The 25932-nt window shown below is 34.8% G+C and overlaps 1 protein-coding gene and 1 pseudogene across 1 annotated transcript; one reads left to right on the forward strand and one right to left on the reverse strand.

Annotated features, from left to right (window-relative positions):
* Window positions 1-510: 510 nt before the first annotated feature.
* Window positions 511-2706, forward strand: LOC140046712 (tripartite motif-containing protein 2-like). The gene has a single exon (XM_072091416.1). It carries the CDS (start codon window positions 511-513, stop codon window positions 2704-2706), a length of 2196 nt encoding a protein of 731 aa, XP_071947517.1.
* Window positions 2707-12207: 9501 nt separating this feature from the next.
* On the reverse strand, window positions 12208-13812 carry LOC140046713 (uncharacterized; annotated as a pseudogene).
* Window positions 13813-25932: the final 12120 nt, after the last annotated feature.

The following is a 25932-nucleotide window of genomic DNA, read 5'->3' on the forward strand; positions in this document are numbered from 1 at the left end:
GGAGCAGGAACGCTAGTAGACCAAACCCAAGTACAGTTTTGTTGTTGATCATTTGAGAAATTTCCTAATGGCCCATCACAACATATTGTTTTCTTCTTAGGCCTGTGCTTGAATTTTTCTGCTTTAAAATATTGTTAAAATGATCATGTTACCATCAGAAAAAATTATTTAGTATCTTATTTTTAAAATGTAAAAGCAATGTGTTAACCTTTTCTTAATTCTAGAAAGAAAATATATAATTTTAACAAATATAAACATATGTAAAATATAATTGAATTAAAATGAGAGGTGCAGATACTCTTTAAAGAATGTTGTTGTTGCCAAAACAAGGTAGAACCTCAAAATAACTCATTTATTTACCTATATTTTAAAACTTTTTTAAACTTTTATTTTTTCACCAATAGGGGTATGTTATATGTGGGTTATCCGGTAATGCTCCTTTCTTTTTGGAAAAAAACATATTTTCCTCTAAACAGAAAATTTAAAAAAATACTGTATTCTGTTTTACAGATGTCTGCTAAAACAGTATTGAAGGTTTTTGACAAAAGAGATCTGGAATGTCCAATCTGTCTACAAAAATTCACAGATCCAAAGGAACTTGAGTGCGATCATATTTACTGTCTAAGATGTCTGCAAGATTTGATGAAAAAACATGGCAAGATACAATGTCCAAAATGCCGTCAGATGCATGATATAAAAATTGATGAGTTGAAAAGCATGAAGTCAAATGAAACACTAAGTAATCTAGTTGAATGTGTTGACAAGATTGAATCTGAACAACCAGAAATCTGTTCAAGTTGTAATAATCAACCGAAACACCATTGTTCTGAATGTGAGATGTATTTGTGTTGGCAATGCATCCAACAGCATAAGAAGTTTCCTGCACTGAAGAACCATTCTCTGTACACACTGGATACTAATATAGAGGAAGATAGTCAAGATTCACTAAAATGCAAAAATCATGTTGATAAAAAACTGGAGGATTACTGCCTAATTTGTAACCTTACTGCATGTGAAGATTGCAAACATATTGTTTGTTGTTACAGAAATAAACATGAGGTGATTCCAATGCAGACAGCTCTGAATTACATTAATTTAACTGTTACTGAAACTATGGAGATAGCTGAAAATGTTAGAGAAAAACTAAAGGAAAGATTAGATGTTATCACTAAAAATAGAACAGAGTTAGAATCTAGTTTGAAGTTAAGCAGGACAGTGATTGAAATTCATGAGTGTACAATTATCAGAAAAGTAAAGGAGGAATCTAAGGTAATGATGGAAAATCTTACACAGATTTATGAAGAACAAAGTAAAGTTATTAATATTCATGTTGAAAATATTGAATCAAAGCTGACACAAGTAAACTCATTGATGAGCTCAATCAATAAAATGATGAATAAACCAACAGAAACAGAAAATCTTGCATTATATCAGACAACTATCACTGCAGTTGGGAATGAAGTCGCAGCAGATGAATTGGATAAATCATTTACTAAAACAAGAATTACACCAAAGTTTATTCCATCTCCAAAGTTGGCAGAGTTGATAAATCACGAAGGTGTTGGTAAACTTATAACTGTTGGTGGTGTTCACCAGGTTAATAAACTTATTAATGTTAAGGTTAATAAAAAAGATGAGAACATTTCAGTCACAAAAGGACAGCCATTTAGTGTGAAAGTATCTAGTCTAGCAGAGAGTGATGTTGGTCAATTAAAAGTTACCCTAACCCACAAATTAGGTGCGAAATCAGCCACTTTACAAGTAAACAGAAAGGAAAAGTACACAATAACAGGTAGATGCAACCTGGAAGGAGATTGGCAGATGGATATCACTGATGGAGTTATGTCACATGTCATATGTTCACCAGTGAGTATCAAGGTGCAACCTCTTGGACATGTACATACCATAGATAATATATCAGAGTATAAAGAACATGATAAAAATAAAAATAATGTGACTAATGTAGTATTAGATACGGATAGATGTATGTTAGTGTCAGGCTACAGTAGAGAGTTAATAAAATTTGATCAATCAGGTTGTTTTGTTTCTAGATTACAATTACCACAAAATGTGAGTGCTCCTTACATGCATCATATAGGAAATGGTCACATGGTGTATACTGATAGAGTAAATATCTGTGTTGTAATGTGTGATAATCAATATCAGGCAATCCAAACCTTTGGTAAAGGAGTATTAAAACTTCCACTGGGAGTAATAGTAAACCAAGAAACCAGGATCTTATATGTAGCAGATCGTAAATGTCACTGTGTGTTTAAATTCAATATTGATGATGGTAGCCTACTGGGCAAGATAGATTCTGAAGGAAGTAAAGCAGGTCAAATGAAAGAACCAGAAGATGTTGCTGTAACTAAAGATGGTCATTTGATTGTTGCTGATAAGGCAAATAACAGATTACAAATATTTGATGTTAATGGCAAGCTGAGAAAGATCCTTGTAGGCTCTGGTAAAGAAGATGGTAAAGTATGGACTCCTTATGGGTTAACTATAGATATGGATGACAATATAATAGTATCTAGTATGAATAAACTACAACTATTTGATCAAAATGGTAAATTTATTAAACGAATAGATAAGGAAGATGATGGGTTGAATTATCCAGTAGGGATTGCTGTAATCTCTAACAGACCACGAAGAGTTGCAGTGGCAAACCATGGAGCACAAAATGTTAAAATATTCAATTATTAAAATAACTGTAAAACATGGGAACAAATCAATACTCAACCTGCAATTTATACATCAAAATAATTTATAATCTATGTTTAATAAATTAAAAGAGGCAACAGTCACATACCTCTTGAACCAAAGTCCGATGTAGCCTTAAAGAAAAAGGAGGTGTGGGGCGGGGGGAGGGTTTGTTTTGTAGTTTGTGAACAAACCAAAAATTGACTTGGGAAAGCAATATTATGAATAAAATAACCATTCCATCAGGGAAATCAGTTCTTGCCCTGGTTCATGTGTTGAGCATGGGAATAATTGTACACACCATTGCACAGCTGATGGAGTGTATCTTAATTAATAAAATCTTATGTGCTGTTTTTAATATTGAAAGTAACTTTTTTTTAGTTTAATAAAACTAATGTACAATATATTTTACACAATCATTTTTAAACATTTAAGAAAGCAACATTATCCATGATCTTCCTTTGTTAAAGCAAGTGTACAAACAATGACAAGTATTTTTCACTTTTAATTTGATTCCTAAAAAAAAGTAATCTGTATAATTTACTGTATTTTAATACAGTAAATTATACAGATTACTTTTTAAAATCATTTAAATGTACAAATTTAGAATTTTGGTTAATATACTTATAAATATAAAACTTAATAAATAATTTTATCTAATTTTCTTGTAAAATATACTTTTATAAAAGTTTTAATTAGTAATTGTTTTGTAATGTTGGAATAACATCAAAAGAAGTTAACACTAATATTAGAATATGCTAATTCAATCAGTTGTTTAAAGTAAATATAATGATCAAATACAAAGAAGACATATAATAATTGACTATACTTTATACATATAGTAGTTGTATAATAATCAAATTCATCTAAAACTAGAAAGCCACTCCGAGAGTGCATACCTCCGCCTACTGTAAAATTCTTCTACATCAGATGTAGTCACCGGAAAGTGTGTGTCTTAATGCTGTGTGTGATTTAGGCTAATTTCACTACAAGCATGTGTATGCGAGTTTGGTGTAAAGGTTATGTAACCCACCTTTCAACTAACAATAGCTTCACCCGACTAACAAGTTAGGTTATCCGCCGCGCAAACACCTTGTGCATGTTATACGCTAGAATATTGCACACAGAAAAAGATTATGCCATTATGACCTGAAGAAAATAAAATGTTAGTGTGCCCTTTATTTGTGTCATGTCTAAGTATATATAAATTTTTAACATGACGTCATCAAAATGAAACATGTAGATAGCAATTTTGGAAGGGAATTATCTGAGCAACAACATATTAATGTGTTGAAGAAATCTGGATACAGTATTGTTCCTAATAAACACCCCCGGGGCATTGCATTTTTAAAAAATGGGGGAGTTTGTTAGGGGTGAAATGTAAAAATCATAAATAGAGCTAAGGCCCTATATGAGACCAACATCCGCCCTCAACTTGATGAAAAGTTCTAACAACTCAAAAGGTCTTCATGAACCAGACGCCTTGTATCAATTCCGTGTTGTGTGAATAATTAAAACATGCGATTGTCTGATCCCCGTTGTTTTCCTGGTTTTTAAAGACCTGGGGCCAGATTTATCAATATATCTTAGCAAAAAAATTTGCTTAATTTTGTCTTAAATCTAAGACGAACAACACCCTGCCTTAAGATGAAAAATTTCGTCTTATCTCATTTCTGCAACAGAAACATTCTTTTTTGACAACGCGAGCGCGCTAGGCCGGAACATTGAACATTCGGAAAGGCTACGCTAGTGCGTTTTACGCTGTACTACGGACGCTAAAATAATGATATCGATCTTCATAAAGATGGCCTAGAAATTGGACGAGCAAAACTAATATTTTCGGGATAGGTACGACCCAATTGACTAGCTTTTAGAAAACTGTATCGGCTGCCAAGGGTCGCTGTCAATGATAAAAATAAATAAATGTTGATTTGATTTAAGTTTCGAGCGAATGATTTTCTTATGTATTTCCGACTGTTGTGCTCTTTCTCTATTTCAAGTAATAAAAACAATAGTAGCCAGAATACGCCCTCTCTTGTTGGGAGTGAAAATACGGAGATAAAATGTTATAGCGCCGCCATCGCTAAGAGAAAAAAGCTAATACGCATGCGTAAGCAAGAATTTTTCGTCTTAAGACATAATTTGCTGCCCTCTAGAGTTTAATTTTGCGCATGTGCAAAGTAAAATTTACCTAAGACAATTTTTCTGCTAAGACATTGCTAAGACGGTTTGATAAATAAGATTAAGTTATTTGCTTAAGCACTTCTTAAATATTTCAGCTTAAGCAAAAATATAAGCAAATATTGATAAATGCCAACCCAGCGATGTATGTTTCGCGAATTAAAAAAAAACGTCCAGTGTCCTACATGCGCGAATTACCCTACGCGCTTGTCACGCTGTTAGCGTACATCGTTATCACAGCCGCTGAAAAATGTGACTTTCTGGGCTGAAAACCAATTCTAAACGTGAGAATCCTCTGTTTATATAGATTGCGCACTAAGGTGTGTTAATTAGAAAATGAAAAAAAAAATGAAGGGGGCGTTTATTCGGGCGGGGCGTTTATTAGGAACAATACGGTACGTAGAATATGGATGCGCGCTATTTTAAATGTCATGAACTATCACGCAAAATATGAAAATACGACTTTTATAATTCAACTGGCCATATGATGACATCACAAAAATCTGATGCACAACATTTTTACATGAATTTTTATCTAAAATTCAACAGCTTTCAGAAAATGTTTTAATCATGAATAACACTTTTTATCTTGAGGAGCTATAGCATATTGAAATTTACTGTAATGATGAAAATAAGTGACTCCAGTGTTTCACGCTTTTGATCATGATGACGTCATTAACAATTTTTTAAATGGTAAATCAGGCGAAAGATAATTGATTGACCTAGACAATATAAAAAAAGGGGGGAAATGGAATTGACTTTTTCATCAAAATGCGCACGAATTGTCTAATTCAACATGCTCGTATGACATGATTTTAAGTCGAAATGGTTTCAAATTTGATAAAATTTTTAGTTCAATGCGAATGTAAGAGGAAGTTCCCGACGAAGTATAAATGTACATATTCCAGGGTAGGAGCATTAACTCCCGGCCCACACACATACAACTAGTATATAGGCCTACTACCTAGCGAAACAACATAACCATACGATGCAACATTAGAAGTTAATAAATAGGATATAATGTCTGCTAATATTTTGTATCAATATTAAAATTAAAGAAAGAAATATGAAAATCTGACTTGTAGTTTTCGAAATATATAGGGTTCAAAACAATCGTTTTTAGCCACGAACGAGTAAATAAATTGCACCCTCAGTTGGCAATTGTATGGACTTTGTGTGTTAGATAGGCAGTAGTCCTCAGAGACAACGGCACACATGTGATAAAATTCTTCCGCAGTCTGTTGATTTGCGTCAACCAATCAAAGGGTGAGAATCCAAAATCGTTTAACCGTGAGCCCTCATAGACTCTTTTTTCCCAGACGTTTTTTGGGTCCAGCAGCTTGGACCTATCAATTAGTCAAGTTTACAAAATATTAAAACTGTCAGCCTTCGATATATAGCTTTCGCTATTGATTATGTCCTCTGGGGTTTTAGCTGGCTAAAGCCATGGCGCGAAAAAAAGAAGTTATACTGTATTATTAGTGTAATCCATTTCTTAACACAATAATTCTACAAATTAACCTACATTTGTTTGTATTAACTAGGTGGCTGTTTGAATTACGAAATAAACACTTATACTACTGCTGTATAGTATATCTTGCATTTTTGTTTTGATTCAATAGAGATTTAAAATTTTCAAGCAGAAAAAATAAAAAAATCATTATAATACAATGTAAATGCTAATTATACTATTATAGACACAATTCTCATCATACAATATAGCATGTTTCTAAAATGTTGTTATATAAAGGCTTCCTAAACCACTAAAGGGCTTGCAAAGGAACGTGCACATGAGGGCTTATACAGAAGAGTTTGTACAAAACGTTTGGCCAATTAGAGGTTAGTTTAATTTATATTTAATTAAAATATTCAAAATGTTTGCTCAGTATTATCTGTTTCCTTATTAAATACTGTTATGTTATATATATCGATAATAAATGAAGAAACTCTCAAGTATAATAAGGATAGTCTTTATTGTAAGAAGTCTGTAACTGAACTGTACAAAGTGATATCAGTAAGGTGGCTCGTGATTGGTTAATCTATATCGTATGACTATGGTGTCTTATTACTTTATACAGTATATAGGTCGCTATACTAAAGCAGTATTATTATAACATCTCCCTCCTAGGATTATTTAAAGTTTGTTTGGATGAGGGGTTTATCTATCGTTGCGTTACGATGTTTACAATGCTATAGATATTTATTTTATTAACTTTAAGCATGCTATTAATTCTCTTCTATATTCTAATTTCTATATTTTTTTTAAATGTCCTCTATATATCATTGTTCATAATGTTCAATCTCTTAGTTTTGGTGGTTGCTTGCAAATCCGTTTTGGTCTGTCGTGTATCGCTAATGGTGGTAATTTTCTTGTTTCCGTTAGGGGTTCTTGATCCTTGTTGATACTAGTAGTTAGTTCTTGTCTTGGTGTCTCTACGTTTTGTGGCGGTGGTGGATTTTCAGATAATTGTGGTTTGTTGTTTTCTTGTGTGGCTGGTGGTACTGGTTTCGGTTTATCTGGTTTGATATTTATTCTGTCTCTTGTATATTGTGATCCGGATGCTGTTTGAACGGTATATTTTCTTGGTGAGTGTTGGGTGATTACGGTAGCTGGTGTCCATGTCGAATTTGGTTTCGTTTGGAATCTACATGGTTGTCCGATGTAGATTGATGTACTTGTGTCCGTAGGTTGTCCTTCGTATGCGGCTGTTCTTTTTTTAAGGTTTTCTCCGTATTGTTTTGCTACGGAATTTGGTGTGTTATTTATGGCAGGTAGGTTGGTTTTGATATTCCGGTGTCCGAACATTAGTGTGAATGGGGACGGGATGTCTGTTGAAATCGGTGTGTCTCTAAGAACGCATAGTATCTCGTTCATGTCTGTAAGTGTGCTCTTTTTTAGAAGTTGTTTTACAGTGGCAATGTTTCTTTCTGCTCTGCCATTTCCGGATTGGTGGTATGGTGCGCTTGTGGTATGAATTATTTCATGTTGTCTGCAATATTCTTCAAACTCACTGCTCACTAGCTGTGGCCCATTGTCAGACATCATTGTCTCTGGATATCCGAACATTGAAAATGTTTTATCTAGTTTTGTGTATACTGCCTTGCTATTTGTGCTGCTCAGCTTATCAACCCAGACGTATGCCGTGTAATAGTCGACACATATGAGAAAGTTTTGGTTCTGGATTTCGAACAAGTCGATTCCGATACGCTGCATTGGCGTGTTGGCGTGTATTGGGATTATTGGTGGCTTCTTTTGATTTCTCTGGTATGTCTGACAGAGGTCACAATCCGTTATCATTTGCTCTATATCAGCGTTCAATCCAGGCCAATATAAGCTCTGTCTCGCACAGAGGCGGGTCTTCTCTATTCCTTGGTGCTGCTTATGCAGTATTCCAAGGAGTTTCTTTCTCATGGATGTTGGGATAACGATTCTTTGTCCTTTGATGACAATTCCATCATATATGGCCAGTTCTGATCGATGCTGCCAGTAGGCGTGCGTGAATTCGTTGCATTGGTTCTTTTGCGTTGGCCATCCCTCTACTATATATGGGATGAGTGCTTGTAGGACAGTGTCTGTTTTAGTTTTCTCTCTGATATTGTCGATGACAAAAGGTGCCATGTTTGTGACTTCATGGACTTGTACATTCATGTCAGGATAAGTGAAGGGTTCACCTTTGGTCTCGATGCATCTGGATAGACAGTCTGCTATAGGTACTTGTTTTCCTGGTACGTATTTTATCTTGCCATTATATCCTTGTAGTTGTAGCATTAGTCTTTGTAGACGCGTTGGCATTTTAGAGAGGTCTTTCTTTTGGATGCTTTCCAGTGGTTGGTGGTCTGTATGTATTGTGAAGTGTTTCCCAAACACATATGTTCTAAAATATTTCACAGACCATACCACTGCGAGTAGTTCCCTCTCGATGTTGCTATAATTTGATTCAGCATTTGTTAGTGACTTTGATGCATAGTGTACTGGTCGGTCATTTTGCATCAGTACGGCTCCAAGTCCCTTTTGAGATGCGTCACATTGGATCGTTATCTCCTCTTTGCTATCGAAATACGCAAGTGTTGGGGCGTCTTGGATTCTCTTTTTTATTTTTGTTAGTGCATCGTCGTGTGTGTTTGTCCACTTGAAGACTGTGTCTTTCTGGAGAAGCCTTCTGATTGGATCGGTAAGTGGAGCTAGCTTTAAGAATTTTGACAAGTAATTTATGAGTCCTAGTAATGACATCAGTTCTTGTCTGTCGGTTGGGGCTTTCAATTTGCTTATTGCCTTAACCTTTGATGGGTCAGGCCGCATGCCCTCTTTGGATAACATATGTCCAAAGAATTTTACACTATCTTGTAGGTAACGACACTTTTCAGAATTTAGCTTGATGCCGCTTGTTCGACAGGTTCTAAATATGTCTGTGACTGCTTTGTCATGTTCTTGTCTTGTTTCGGCTGCTACCAATAAATCGTCTGCGATGCAATACACATTTGGAATATTTTGGAAGAGTGCATCCATTTCTCTTTGGAAGAGATCTTGTGAACTTGAAAGTCCAAATGCTAGTCGCTTAAAGCAGAATCTTCCATATATAGTGTTAAATGTCGTCAGTGCTTGACTGTCTTCATGTAGCGGGATATTCCAATAGCCACTACGTACATCAAATGTACTGAAATGTTGACATCCACTTAATCTAGGAAGTACCTCGTCGAGGGTTTGTGTGTAGTGATGAGGTCGCTGAATGTATTTATTTAGGTTTCTTGGGTCAAGACAGATTCTTAGTGTTTTATATGGTTTTGTAACTAAGACTATGGAATTTACCCATTCTGTTGGCTCGTCCATCTGTCTGATAATGTCCAAGTCTAACAGTCTGTCCAGCTCTTTTCTTAGAGGTATTTTGAGTACATCCGGCATTTTGCGGACGGGATTCACCACAGGTGTAGCTTCATTTGATAGTTTAATTTTATAGGGTGTTTTCATACATCCTATGCCTGTGAAGATGTCTTTGTGTTGTTGGATTACTTCCTCTTTTTTGTCTGTTTTTCTTTCCGACACCTCGCAAACATCAAAGTGTCCATTGCAATCGATGCATTGATCGTCGCATAAAATTCTAACAATTCCCAGTGCTTTGCAAAGTTTCAGTCCAAATAGGTTATTCCCATAGCTTGACACGTGGAATTTAGTTTTGTTCACGATGTGACTATTATGTTCTGTGTCAACCGTTATCTCACCATGGTTCTGAAATTTTCTACCTCCATATCCAGTTAGGATTATGTTGGTTTTCTTGATCGTGTACTAGAGAGTTTACGAAACACGACGGGAGCTCAGACAACGAGTGATTGACAGTGATAGCCACGCCCACTGGCGACACTGCGCCTGCGTAAGTAATTTCACCAGTTGTCGTCTAGTAGCAGACAACTGCAAAATTGCTGTTTTGCAGTTCACAGTGCACGAAAAAAAAATACAAACAATGACTTCTCAATTAGCTGCCCAAAGTATGTATATTTGGTTATGTTTATATTTAAAATGATCATCAATTAAATAATGGGATCCTAAATAATGTTTGCATCGATTTCTGATTTATGACCTAATTTAATAATAGATAAAATTATCACTTAAAATAAAGTGCCATTTGCTGCCTAAAAAAGTAGGCTAGAAAGAATAGGCCGCAGGTTGGCGCACCTAGACTAGGCCTAATAGCTATTACTATCTAAGCTTAGGCTACTACTAGGCCTAACTAAACTACGGCCTATTCTATGCCTAGTCCTCCTACATATACTAAGTCACTAACTAGGCTGGGAAGGCCCTCTATTTTTTTACCTCCTATTCATATTGCCACGCTGTGTAGGTAGGCCAGGCCTATAATAGGCCTAGCTAGGTTAGCTAGGCCTAGGCCTAATTGTTTTTTTTTAAATATAGGTAGGCCTAGCCTAGGCTAGGCCTATATATTTTTGTGGCAATCCAAGTTGAATGTTTAGCCTGGCTAGCATTAGACTAGGCCTAGCCTCTAATGGTAGGCCACCTACCTAGGTTGCCTACTACTGGCCCTAGCCTAGGCTAGGCCTAGTTAGTAGTATAGTACTAACTATATGCTAGTAGGCTCGAGCAAGACACACAAATTTAGCTTTTGGCGCAACCCATCCTACTTCTAGAGACTAGCTAGGTCATACCAGTCATTTTTCATCCAGACCTGTCTACATTGGTTTACCTAGATTTGGTTTGAGGCCTAGCCTATAATATACTGAGCTATAACAACATCAATGACAGAATAGTTTTATTCTGTAGTGTTATTGATTGATATTATACATACATTTTTTATCCTATTTTAGCAAAAAAAATATCTCCAACTAAGAAGTGGTCTCCAGAAAAGGATGACCAGTTAGTGAAGGAAATGATACATTGGATCCTTTCCAGTACAGAGAAAGAAGGCAGCAACACGGAAAAGTATGGAAAGACATTGCAGGCAATCTTTCACCATCTTTCGACTTTAACTTAGATGGAAGAAATGTAAGGGATAGATGGAATCTATTAAAGGACAAGTTGAGGGCAAAATTGAATAATGAGATAAGAGGGTCTGGTATCGCTCCATCAGCATTATCAGAAACAGAAGCTGCAATAGAAGATTTGCTAAGTCAGGAGTAAAATGCCTTAAACATAAGATCAGAGAGTGGTGATGCAGCCACAGCACGAGCTGCAGGTGAAGAGGTCGTGAGGTGGTTTCCCGAATGATCGTAAAATCAAAACGGTACTGGGTATGACCAACTAGCGTTATTGTCACCGACTAGTCATCCATTCATATAAGTACTGATGTAGTAGCCTACCTGTACGGTGACCATATAATGTGACCCGAGGCATGACTAACTACGACTTTTAGTTGATAGAAGATTGAAAAAATTGTTAATAAGAGTTGTACTGTATGTGGATGTTTAATGAAATTATGTCAATAATGTTTACACACTAGGCATATAAATAGGGATAAGAAATTGTATTTTTAGGTTTCTTCTATAGCCCTCTCTGTTTTTGATAAAGGTGGTCTCCCATCTAACTTAAAACCATTAAAAGATTACTTGCTGAGTCCTTTAAAGTGTATATACTGTATAAGGTAATTAATAATTGTGCAATATTAAAAACAATGCAATATCAACAACTTTTAAAGTAAACATGCTTATGTATTCTGTAGTAACATTAATATATTTTAATGTTCAATATAAAGTTTAAACAGTTGAGTTCATAATATATTTTAACAAAATGAATACACTGTATTACACACGGTACAATAATAATTGTGCAATATTAAAAACAATGCAATATCAACAACTTTTAAAGTAAATATGCTTATGTATTCTGTAGTAACATTAATATATTTTAATGTTCAATATAAAGTTTAAACAGTTGAGTTCATTTACAGTTCTACTATAAATAAAATTGCCCTGAGACTTTACAGTATACCTAACTTATGTATATCAATCTGATTGTATAAATATGATCCAATGTATTACTGTATTAAAATTATTAACTTTTAAAAAGGTGTAAAATGATTTATTTTATAATTACTTGTATTGCCTGTATAATTTATCGGAAATATTCCTCAAGGGCAGGCGGATCTAATTTAAAGGTTTTGGATGTAATGTTGCCATAAAGACACGTGTGAGCATTTGTTAACAGACAACAAACTACATAGATCTTCCCAATTGCACTTAAGCCTATTTTTTGGGTTTTCTTGAAGTCCACAAATTTCCAATTTTCTATGATATCTCTAAATAGCCATTCAACAGACACCCTAGCCTGGCTCATGGATCTGTTAAAATCCTGTTGACCTTGTGTCAAGTTTCCTTTAAAAGGAGCCTGTAAATGGACACGAAGGGGATAAGCCGGGTCTCCATAAATGCAGAGAGGATCTCCATTTAGCCGTACGGCATAACGTTCTAACTGTTGTAATAAGTTGGATTCTCTTAACATGAAGGCATCATGGCGACATCCCTCTATTGGTCCGAACAGGTTTGCGATTAGTCCATTTGACTGAAATTTTAATGAATGTACACGCTTATGGCCATTATATACAATTCTTTGGTGTTCACCAGGCCTACAAATTGGACGCACCGTCCCATCCACGAACCCCCAACAATTGTCAATCGCAGCACCAGAATCATAGATTGCAGCAGCAAAACGTTCCATATTGCCAGGTGATAGCCAAGGCTGTCGAAAACAATTGCTAAACAGATGCTCGAATCCGTTATATATGTAATTCAGAGCCATATTCGTTATCATGCAGAGTTGGGGAATGGGCCTGGCAAACATTGGCACCATATCAATGTACCTGCATGGATATGCAAACCTTTTCAGCAAATGCACAAAGTTTCGATGCCAGTAACTTTAAGACCGTTAACACATTTAACATCATCCTCTATCTGTAGAGCTCTCTGCAGTCGATAAATGTCTTCTTTTCGAAATCTTTAAATAAAATTGAAAGCATGTGTTGTAACTAAACTAAGTTGAATACCTAGCCTAGCCCTAGTAGTATAAATAAGTAGCCTATATTGGCTATAAATCATGAATAGGCCTAGGCCTATAATAATATTAAAAATACTGTATTATAGACAGACCAACAATTTATTAAATCAACTTGGTGACAATAAATTAGCCAAAAAGATTAGCTCATAATTATGCCAGACAATACTACTTTCTCTAAAGCCTACCCTACTGCCTAACTAAGTCTTAGTAATATGATGAATGATTGGCTTGTGGGTGACTTATCCCCGGACTTACCTGAAAAACGCATTACATTCGTCGTCATTGTAAGATTCCAGATTAAATTTATTGTAATCATTGTACTGAACATTTAAATTATTTGTTTTATTAAGATTATATAAAAGCAAATATTCCTCAGGGTCAATTATATCTTCATAAAGTGCGATATTTAATGCATCTTGTACGAAAGCCATGATGATTGTTTACAAACATATTAAGCCGAGCGTGACGCGACGTCGTCGTCCCATCGCGTATCGTAAACGAACTTTTTAAAGTGGACGACAACCAGCTTTTCACGCATCAGCGCGCACTGGTAATCCGTCGTCGTCCCTCTCCGTCGTGTTTCGTAAACTCTCTACTGTTTCCCAAACAACTGTGTATAGGTTTTATAATTGATAAGGTTGGCTTGCGCACCTGTATCGACTTTGCCTCGAAGGAGCATTTGTCCATTCGGTGTGGAGAGTTTTATTGTGGCAAGTTGGGTGTCTTTGCCATCGATATCGTTGGATGGTGACTTCTTCGAACCCGTAATTTGTTGGGTCATCCGAGTCTTCTATTGTAATCTCCTGCGTGCGACGATACTGTTTCCCTTTGTTTGGGCGCTTTTGATCCTGGGTCGTTTTGTTGAATTGTTTTGCTCTACACTTCCTCGCCCAGTGATTGCTCTTGCCGCAATTTTTACATTCTTTTCCAAATGCGGGACATTGTCTGGACGGATGATCTGTACCGCAGTTGGAGCAGTTTTTGATCAGTTTTAATTGACTGTGGCGTTTACCATAGTTGGTGTTTTGTTTTATTTCTTCAACAGTGGTGCCAGTTTTTGAAACTCTTTGCAATTCGTTAAATTGTTTATCGGCCGCTTCTTTGGACTGAATGTACTTGATAGCGTCGCTATGTGTGTAAGTCTTCGCTTGACGGAAGAGCTTTTTCTGTACATCTTCAGAGTTTGTGCCGAATTTGATTGCTTCAAGAATGTGCTGGTCGTGTTGCTCATCGGGGTATTCACACTCCTTTAATAGGATTTCAACGCGAGCAACATACGCATCTATGCTTTCCTTTTGTTTTTGTTTAAGGCTTCGAAAGTTCCAGCGGGCTAGATTAAAATTTGTTTTTGGTTGAATAAACGCTTCAAATTTTTCCCAGTGTTTCGGGAGGTTGTTTTTCTCTTGCTCAGTAAGAGACCATCTACGTCGGATTTTCATTGCCTTTTCTCCCATCCACAACATGACATAGCTAACTTTTTGCTCTTCTTGTATTGTGGATAGGGGCCCTGCAAAGGCCATTTCAACTGTTTCCTTGAAGTGTTTAAATTGTTGAAGTACACTTGGTGAGTCAAATTCCACTTTGGGCATCGTTACCCCCTGGAGTCCTAAAGGGGCTATTACAGGTTAATTTGTAGGCTCTGCTTCAGCCATGATTGATGCCTTATTTGACTGGTTTGTTTTTTCTAGGTCAAAACAAAGTAGAATGGAATTCCTTGTTGACAGCAAGTTGTTGGTGATCAATCAACTTTAGTACAGTATGAGTTGGGAGTGTCTTACTCCTTTCTTAACTTGTAGATAGTATATATTATCCTATGCTAGGTACTGTTGGTTTTGCTTCAAGTTGTATTACAATAATCCTCTTCTTATGAAAATGAATACTCACAGTTTTTTGTTTTTGTTTACTGTACTCCCAAGTAATATGTGACGTATTTCCAATTTCAGGTATCTTGTCCAATTAACAATTCTGAAGGTAACAAAGCTCCCAGTGAATCCTATGGTATAGAAATTTCACAAAAGTCCGCTCTGTTGTTTCTGCATGTATTTACCTCCTTTTCTGATAGAAAACTGAGGTCGGGGTCACCATGTTATGTTATATATATCGATAATAAATGAAGAAACTCTCAAGTATAATAAGGATAGTCTTTATTGTAAGAAGTCTGTAACTGAACTGTACAAAGTGATATCAGTAAGGTGGCTCGTGATTGGTTAATCTATATGGTATGACTATGGTGTCTTCCAGTATATAGGTCGCTATACTAAAGCAGTATTATTATAACAAATACTGTAACAGAACTTTTGTAACAGAAAAGTACATTATAAGTCGATTATGAGAGCAGGTACAATATCAAATGTAGGAGAGTAAATCAACTGTTAATGCAAAGGCCAAAGTTAAGCTTGTGGGATGGATGTTATATTTGATTTTTACTTGTTTGTTTAAATTTTTATAAAGTTGTACTGTTAAAGATGGTCATGACCACTGAATCTATTGACAAGAAAAATGTATAAAGGTAGGAAAATGGAGTATGAAGTTACACAAAACAAATAAAATAGCAGTTAGAATAGAATTTATATCATTTGATGTACTATTGTAATTGATATTATTTGCACAGTATTAACATTAAGTATTACAGTGCAACAATGACCTGTTGAACTTCTATGTACTATTTGGCACTTCATACTTATTTTTGTTTATATAGCAAGTTTGCATGATAAGTTCTATTATTAAGGCCTACAGTAGTTCCTGCATGATCAGATTCATTTATAACACAAACATTTGTTTTCAAACTAAATTGCTGAGAAATAATTTTCAGTTCATGAACGTTTCAAAATGATAAGTAATACTCTATTTAAAATTCCATATCATATAGATGATATAAATTATTTAAACAAATTTTAGTTTTACTTTTTACATCTTTAGAGCAAACTGACAGACAAGCTACAACAATTAATACTGAATCATTAGAACCACTTTACTCTGAAACAAAGATATATAATAATTTAAGTTTAGAAAAGGTATTTAAATTCAAATTTTATTTTTAATGTTATTTAAAAAATAACTTTGCTACTGTATTACTCCACCAAAAAAAACAAATATTATTTAATGCATTATGTTTTATAGATGTTTGCTAGTATTAAAGTTTGTTGATAAAAAACATCTGCAGTGTTCAATCTGTCAACAAAGATTCACAAATCAAAAGACACCAAAGTGTCTTCATAATTACTGTTTTAACTGCCTGATTTGATTTGATCAGACGACATGGCAAGATACAATGTCAAAAATATCGTCAGACGTACAAACTAAAAAATGATGATGCATTTGAAGTGCAATGAAACAATAAGTTGAATATTTTGAGAAGATTGAAACTGAAAAACCAGAAATCTGTTCAATTTGTAATAATCAACCAATATTATTGATCCGATTGTGAAATGTATCTCTGTAGCCCCTTTCTCACAGAGCTGTGTGCCAGGAATATTGCGGGAATATACCATTACCATGCCGGTATGGTTTTCTGTGAGAACGGGCCGTCTTGGCATCATACCGGCATCATGCCGGCATCGACATGACCTGCTTTAGACCTAGTTATATTCTAGGGATATTCCCCGCAATGCCAGACGGGCATTCTGTGAGAACGTAACGCCGTTATATTCCGGGGTTATATTTAATTCCCCGTCGAGGCTTTGATTTGACACCTTGCGCGGTCAAGTGTATCACTTTGGAGCCGATTCAATTCAATTAGGCCTAACAATAATAATGTCGAACTGGAGGGATAATGAGATAAGAGAGCTGCTTAAAATAAGGGGACAAGAAGAAATTTGTAGCATAATCTATAGACATAAGCCATTCATATAGCTATTTGTTTGTTGGTGCCTGACCCTTCGTCGCCTTGCCTTGTAAATTGTACAGCCTTCTAAGGTGTTTTAAAGATTGCTGATGACGGCTAATTAATTGCTGTACCTGTATAATATATGCACAATATACTGTACATAGCATGTATTGCATAAATATGCTATAAAGGAAGATAATAATATGTGACTTATAATTCGCCGCCATATATCGCTAGACAAAAATAATAACAATAAAGGACGCCCTCAATAATTATTTTGTCAGAGACTTTTTATTGGCCGAATATGCCCGACTCCTTTCTCACAGAAAGCCGGTATATTCCGGTTATATTTCCGGCACGATAGTCCGATGAGAATGGGTATATGCCGGTAACGATACCGGCATGGCGCCAGCATCATACCGGTATATTGCAGGCACATCTGTGAGAAAGGGGCTTGTGAGAAATGCATCAAATAAATAAAAAAGGTTTCCTGCACTGAGAACCCACTTACTGTACGTAGAAGATACAAAACTTTCCTAAACCACCCTGCTAAAAACTATGAATTTTTAAATTTTTCATGCCAGTTTCCATTCTTACACATTTTATTCAGTTATAATTATAATAACTAGGGCTTTCAATAGAAGCAAGGCTTGTCTTATGAGGGCCTTGTCTTATGAGAACCTCAACAATACATATACATTATGTATAACACATGAAAAGAAATATAAAACAATTAATAAAATAAATTAAAAAAGAGATAAAATATTGAAAATAGCTAAAGCTATGGTGTTTAAGTAGCTAATAAAATAAAAAGACAACATTTATTGTTAATTTATGGGGTATATTTATTTGGTATAGTATACATAGAGGGCTCAATTTCTAAAGCCAAAGCAAAACAATTTCCTTCTACATTTATTTTAATATTATTGAGCATAAAACAGAAAACAAACTTGAAACAACAACATAAAATTACATTAATATACTGTATATCTATTTATTAAGGTGTCATTTTTATGATTTAATATATATTGATTTGCCAGAATATAATCAGCATTCTTAAAATACCCAATTTCATCTGAACCAAGAAGTCCTAAACAAAAATGCAGCTTTCGGAAATCTTTACCAGAATAGAAAGTCATTAAGTGATGACATTAACTTTAGAAAATCAGAGTCAAATGCTTGTATTGTTTGTTTGTTGTTCATTCAGCAAGGCATTTGTTATTGTTAGATCTAGGGTTCACTCTACACAAAAGTAGCATTTTTAAAGGTTATTACCAGGTATAGTAATATCAACAATAGTGAAACGCAGGGGCCTCTAAATGCTTGGTAGTTGCATTGGGGCTGCTCATGCTCTGGGGCCTCCTAAGTTTTGCAGCCTCCTAAGTTTTGCAGCCTCCTAAGTTTTGCAGCCTCCTAAGTTTTGCAGCCTCCTAAGTTTTGCAGCCTCCTAAGTTTTGCAGCCTCCTAAGTTTTGCAGCCTCCTAAGTTTTGCAGCCTCCTAAGTTTTGCAGCCTCCTAAGTTTTGCAGCCTCCTAAGTTTTGCAGCCTCCTAAGTTTTGCGGCCACATGGTAACAGGTGATCGTTCATAGCCATTATGCCATTTATTATCAAAATGTAAGATTGATGTGCCAAAATAACATACCATGCACCAATGAAAGAGATAACATCAGTTAATTATATTTACAGATTTTCAAACAGAGACAGAACAATTTACATAGGAAAACAAAATAACTTCAATACATTCTTACTTGGTTAAACGATTCAAAGTTATATAAAAAATTAGCGGAATCATAATCATTGTAAAGAAGTAAAAGTCGATAGGCTATTAACAGTTTGTATAAAATCACATTGATGATGTATGTTGTGTCTCGGATTGTTTGCAATAAATCAAATTATGCATTTATTGGAAGTGCTAAGTAAACTGACATTAACAATATTATAAGTCTCACATTTTCGTATATTTTATATAAAGTCAACAAACAGCAGGCCTACTTGGTATTATTATTAGAATCTACAACTACTGATTTTAGTGCCATAAACTGTGTATTATGAATCACTAAAGCAGAATTTCTCATACTGTACTAGCTATTTTCGTGCCACGCCTCTAGGCAGCTATATTCCAAGAGGACATAATCAATAAGAAGCTATATCAACGCGAAAGCTATATATCTATGGGACAGTTTTGGAATTTTGTAAACTAATTTATAGGTCCATGCTGCTTGATAGAAAAAAGAGTCTATGAGGGCTCACAGTTGAACGATTTCAGATTCTCGCCCTTTGATTGGTTGACGTGAATCAACACACTGCGGAAGAATTTTCTCACGTGTGCCGTGAAATCTCTGAGGACTGCATGTATTAAATCGTACATATTTTTCCGCATTTAGTGGTAAATTATTTATAGGCCTATAAAACATGAAAAAAAATATTTTGTTGCTGAGTGATAAAGAATATATTTAAAAATAACTCTCTTTGTACCTTCCCTCAACCTTAATGTTACATAAAAGGTAAAGGTGAGTCCCATGTTCTCTGAACGTAGGGGAATGAGCTGTTAGGAGCTCATTGTACTAAGCCTCGGCATTATGTGGTAGGGTGGCCAGTTCCTTTCCACGCCGCCTTTTTTCTCCCTAGTATTTTCAACCAGGTACTCATTTTACAGCTGAGTGAACTGGGAGTTGTCGGGCATTGAACCCGGGTCTATCTGTACGACAGTCAAGTGTCCTAACCACTCGGCTATCCAACTCCAATGTAATGTTACATACAAAACACAAATTGGGTTTGTTTAAATGAGTCAAAAAATAAACAATTTGGTTTCTCTTTCGGAAGTAATTCCCAGGGTGCTAATTTTAGTTGACTGCATAAATCATCGTGTCTATTTATTCATTTCTGTAAACAACAATGTACTATAGTCCTGCGGTATGTACATTTAAAATCGCCAGTTTTTTTATGCTGAAATGACTGTGTATTCGAGAATGTCTATTTGTGGGCACGACCTAGATGGTACGTGAGCGAAGCGAGTAATAACACAATAAACTTTATAGAATATCATTAGGCTTTCCTTTTTTTTACAAGTTCCTCATATTTACAATTGTTTGTTTTAATTTGTTTGGCACACATTCAAATAACCAACAAAAACGTTTGTTACTATTAGAAAATCTACAACCAATGGCTGCAGGCCAATTATTATATTTTAATAGGTCCTCATACTTTCTATTGTTGAGTTTTCTTGCCAGATTCTATTCATCCAAAACAAAAGTTTTTGTTTAAATCGATGTACATTCTTCATGGGACTTTATATATACTGTAAACAGCTTAATATTTTAGATCTGAATGAAATCCAAATCTGTCACTACATGTTGGTTTGCCTGTCATTTTGTAATTTAGAGTAAGAAAAAAAAACTGCTGTATTCAATATCATTTCATGTGGAATTGATCGTTTTTATACCAAAGCAGTCCACAGCAACTTAAGAAAAAAGGTTAGTTGAAAACAACTTTAAATATACTAAATGTAATTTTGCTAGAGTTTTGCATGTTCTTGAAGTATCCTCTGGAAAACTACCTAAAATGAAGTTAGTGATGGTGATAAATTATATGGCCAGTCAACATTCAAAACTCAAAATAAGCAACTGTGAGTTCACTTGTCATGTGCAGAGTGTTGCTTAATTGTTAGTTTATACAGGGGGTGATGCAGGCGTGGACGCAGGAGGGTTGCCCCAGTTGCCCGGGCAACACCCTTAATTTCATGCTAAATGTTTTTTTCTGTCACTAAATTAAAATTTAGATCCCATTTTATCATATATAACCATTAACTTTATAGTTTAGGAAGAGCCTACGGTATATATAAATTGACAGACTGCAGCGTAAAATTAACCAGCATTACAATACCGCTCACAATTTACAGCCGGTGAATTTTTTGGTGTGGATATTGGGTGTGTGCGTCATGATTTTTTGGCACTACACACTGTGTTCGCAGAAAACCCTGTCGTTGATGATTTGTCCATAATTATTGAATTTTGCCGGAGATTCCCCATAATTTAAGTAATTCCGTAGTACCCTATTTATATTCATCTCATGTCCATAATAAAATAAATAAGAATGTGGCGCAAAAACTCATTATCTACGGTCCTGGACTCGTGGGCAAAAAAAATAGTTCTGCAACCGCCCCTGTTATAGGTCGTATATTGTGAGAAAAATGACCAAATCTTTCTCTTCTTTTTCATACTAAAACTGTATTTTTGAGCTGGTAAATTTATTTCATTCAATCATTTTGAAGAAATTATCTGTATGATCAATTGAAGCATTATACTATATAATTAATATTACATTACGAATTTGGTATACTGATCTTAAATGAAATACATTATATAAAGTTTTACCAAAAAACTTTGTTCAACCATGGATTATTGAATAGATAGATACGTATCGACGGTGACATGAAACTATTTTCCAATGCACTTGCCTATAATACTAAAGCACTGCTGCCAATCAAACAAAAACGCTCTTTGAACTCCATGTCTCTAAACACGGCCCTCATAGAATGCTGCGAATCAACTGTTACATTTTTTTTATCAGGATCAACAACAAAACGTACACATGTAGAAATCATATGCACATTCTGATTGTTCTATTGACATGTCTGCGTCGAGGATTAATTGACAACAAGAAGATATTGCTGAACAATTAGTTTTAATTTCATCAAATCAGTCTACAAAAAGTTCACTTTATTGGTAATATTAGTAAAATATTATGCAATTTTTATTATCATATTGTTCCTGAAACCTCCGGAAATTAAAACTGCTATCCCTGACCTTGGATTGGCTGGCTGTGTATAGTTGCGATACGCCACTAACTCTACTACTTTAGAGATCGTTTTGAGAGTAGATGCAATTTACCGTTTATGATTTTTTAACTACTAGGCCTAGTAGTAGTACTACTATTATTAGGCCTAGCAGTACTACAGTGTCTACATATCCAGTCTGGTTCTTGTTGTACTCCAATGTAATCGGGATGAAACCACTGAATGCTGCATGACGATAATATCATATTCGCCTTCTCCTTCCTTTACAATCACAATACCACTTGGGTACATTATGATTTTTTGTCGGTAATTTTGATTGCAAGTTGTTGAATTTAGCCATTTTTTTAAAGAAGCAGATAGCTTGTGAATGAAACACCACTCGTATAGCTTCTGAAGCATGTAACACTCGTAACATTGTGGGCGGTTCGCGCTCCTGTCATCAAAAGACATGGAACCTTTGATCTCAAACAGATGCGCCTATTCATTAATTTGAAATAATGTTATACAACTATATTATATAAGTTAAGAATAAATTATAAAAACTGATTTTCTGTAAAATATCTAAATCTAGCCCTATTATTTAAGTAGCTGGAAAATACTAATGCAGCTAAGAAAATAGATTGAAGCAACAGTAAACTAACCAACTAAACTACTGTATAATAATAGGAATTTTGAAACGTTCCCAATTTGCCAAGGAGCAGAAAATAAGATACAAGGTGCAATCAAAGGACCATTGGAAAACAAAAACTTGTAAAATAAATATATGAGGCTTGGTTGTTGAGATGTTTAAGGGTTATAAAGTCTTAAGAAGAAGCCCATAATATCTTCAAAAGAAGCCCAGTGGGCTTGATTTCAAAATGGAGAAAGTGGGAGAGGGGGAGTTGCTTCTTTTTCGAGATGGGCCTATCATGGTATAGGTAAAACATAATTACTGGTAAACACAAAAACTACAGTATTAAATTCACCATATAAAAATACAAATATTGAATAAAAACAGCAATGTAAAATTAATTATAAAATAACAATATATACCTGTATTTATTAAAAAATATCTATTTTGACGATTGAATGGAAATTTGCTTAGAATTCACTAGATTTTTAACCAGCATTTTCAAAATACCCCAATTCATCCACTCCCCTGAGCTTCAACCAAAAAATGCCGAAACTGCTAAATTAAACAAGATTACTATGTTTCTAGAGTCGGGCCGTGTTATAGACATGTTTGAAAAATGTTGGTAGTCGCCATAAGTTAAATGTAAAGTTGAAAAGTGACAATCATGTGTATAAAAAAGGTGAAAACATCTTTGCATTGTGAAAATTCAAGAATTATCAGCGAGTAGAGTACATATTTTTTTCACAAAAATTGACAACATCCGTGAATAAGTCCATTTTGTAGGATTGTAGATAATCATTTTGTTTGACAAATCCAGTAAAGAAATTACTCACATTCTTTAGCTTTCGCCATCTTGGCTGATGTCTTGATCACAAGTGATCCGGTCCACTGCTACTTCCTGGAAATCATACTTTTTCGTAGCAATGATGTGTATACGTGATCGAGAAATACAGCCCCTTCGTCGTGGTTGATTGCTTTGCTTTATGATTTGGATTGCCTCTTTGATTCTACGCTTGGATGGGTTAGAGTCTTTATCAAGAATTTTTGCCATCTTCCAATCGATGATGTGGTTTTCTTGCGCTGCATGGTCTGTGATGGCGGATTTGTGGATTTCGGATGTTGATTCCTTTCTAGCTGCCCGGGTGTATTTGCGATCGGAGACCTTTTTCGTGTCTTTTTGGTGTTCTTTCAGTCTTACACCAAACTGTCGACCTGTTTTCCCAATATACGATTTCTTGCAACTTTTGCAAGGAATGTCGTACACAATGTCACTTGTTTGAGTAATGTCCTTTTGTCTTTGGGGTGGACTAGAATGCTTTTAAGAGTGTTTGTTGGACGCATGGCGGTGGAAATACCATATTTCTTAAAAATACTTTGAGCTTGTTCTGCCACTCCTTCGACATTAAGTAAAACAACCATACCCTTAGATGGTGTCTCCGACTCTTTGTTCTTCTTCCTTTGCTTTGGTTGTTTATTTTTTATTTGTTGTTTGACTCTGTCCAGTGACCACTTAGGGTATCCACATTTCATGAGTGCATTCCTGATCTTAAGTTCTTCTTCTTTCTTATCTGCCTTCCTCTGTAACTCCGTTCTCCATTGTATCCATGAGCGTTCTGATGACCCCTAGCTTTTGATGTAGTGGGTGTTGAGATTGGAAGTTCAGGTACTGGTCAGTATGTGTCTTTTTCCTGTACACCAGTAATTTCAGTGACCCATCTTCTTTCCTGACGATTAATTTGTCTTCTTCCCAAACGTGAACTTGATGTTGCCTGTTGGATCGATGGAGTTGAGGTGATTAGTAAGTTTTTGTGTACTGTCTTTTTTAATTATCTCTGACACATCATCGACGTAGCGACACCACAGCTTCGGCTTACCATCAAGAGGTGATGTAGTGATGGCTTACATCTCTAGCCATTCCATAACAGATTGGCCAGGATTGCACTAACAGGGCTGCCCATTGCAGCACCAAATATCTGACGATAAATTTGTCCTCTGAAGCTGAAATATGTTGTTGTGCAAATAAATTCTAAAAGAACAATAACATCATCCGGGTTTAAATTAGTTCTTTGGTTTAGAGTTTTCTACGAAAGCCCATTAATGCCATTTTAAGTATATGTTTTTTGAACGTAATCCGTTCTAACGAATTAGTAATTCGTTCAAACGAATTAGTAATCCGTTCAAACGAATTACTAATTCGTTCAAACGAATTAGTAATCCGTTTAAACGAATTAATAATTGTTTTTAAACGGATTACTAATCTGTTTGAACGATTCGTTTGAACGGATTAGTAATCCGTTCAAACGAATTACAACATATACTTTAAATGGCACTTGTTGTATATGTTGCAATTGGTTTGAACGGATTAATAATTTGTTTGAACAGATTACTAATCCGTTCAAACGAATTACTAATTTGTTTAAACAGATTAATAATCTGTTCAAACGAATTAGGAATCCGTCCAAACGGATTAGTAATTTGTTTAAACGAATTACTAATTCGTTCAAACAAATTAGTAATCCGTTTAAACAAATTATTAATTTGTTTAAACAAATTCCTAATTTGTTTAAACGGATTACTAATTCGTAATTATTAAATTAACTTGCTGGTTTTAATGCAATTGACTTTTATTAAAGATCAAGAGTAGGCCAAATTATATTTTAGTTCCTCTTACTTATTATTGTTGTTATATTAACCTTGCTTGAAAGCTTTTATTATTTAACACAAAAGTTTGTTTTACTCAATGCATGTGCATTCTTCACGCATGAGACATTTTCTTTGAATCATGTGATACTGAAAACTTTGATGACATTTCCAATTGCTTCCCCTACACTACCGTACATTTTATTTTTTTGTCCATTTGGCAATTTAGAATAAGAGGAATTACAACTGGTTGAGTTGATATAATTATCATTTCATGTAAATACTGAACATTTGTACTACAGCAAGGTTAGTTGAAAACAATTTTCACTGCAGTGCAAATTTTTTTCAAAATATTCTTATGACATAAGTTTATAGCTAGCCATTTCCTAACTAATTTTTATTTTAAATATAAATATTAAAATATTTTATTTATTTTTATTTTAAATAAAATTTAATGACTTTTTTTTATAAATATAAACAATTTGCCATAAAAAAAATCCATTATATATGTCTTATCAATGAAACTTATTCAATAAACACTAAGTTTGAATAGCTTTAATATTATATAAAATAGGCCTCCAAATGAATCGAACTGTAATTTTAATTACAAATTTATACATTTTGAAATCGGTGTCTGTAAATAAAAGAAAGAAGGTAACACAGCTTAAATTATTTG

This window comes from Antedon mediterranea, chromosome 4 (genome assembly GCF_964355755.1).
Source record: "Antedon mediterranea chromosome 4, ecAntMedi1.1, whole genome shotgun sequence".
NCBI lineage: Eukaryota > Metazoa > Echinodermata > Crinoidea > Comatulida > Antedonidae > Antedon > Antedon mediterranea.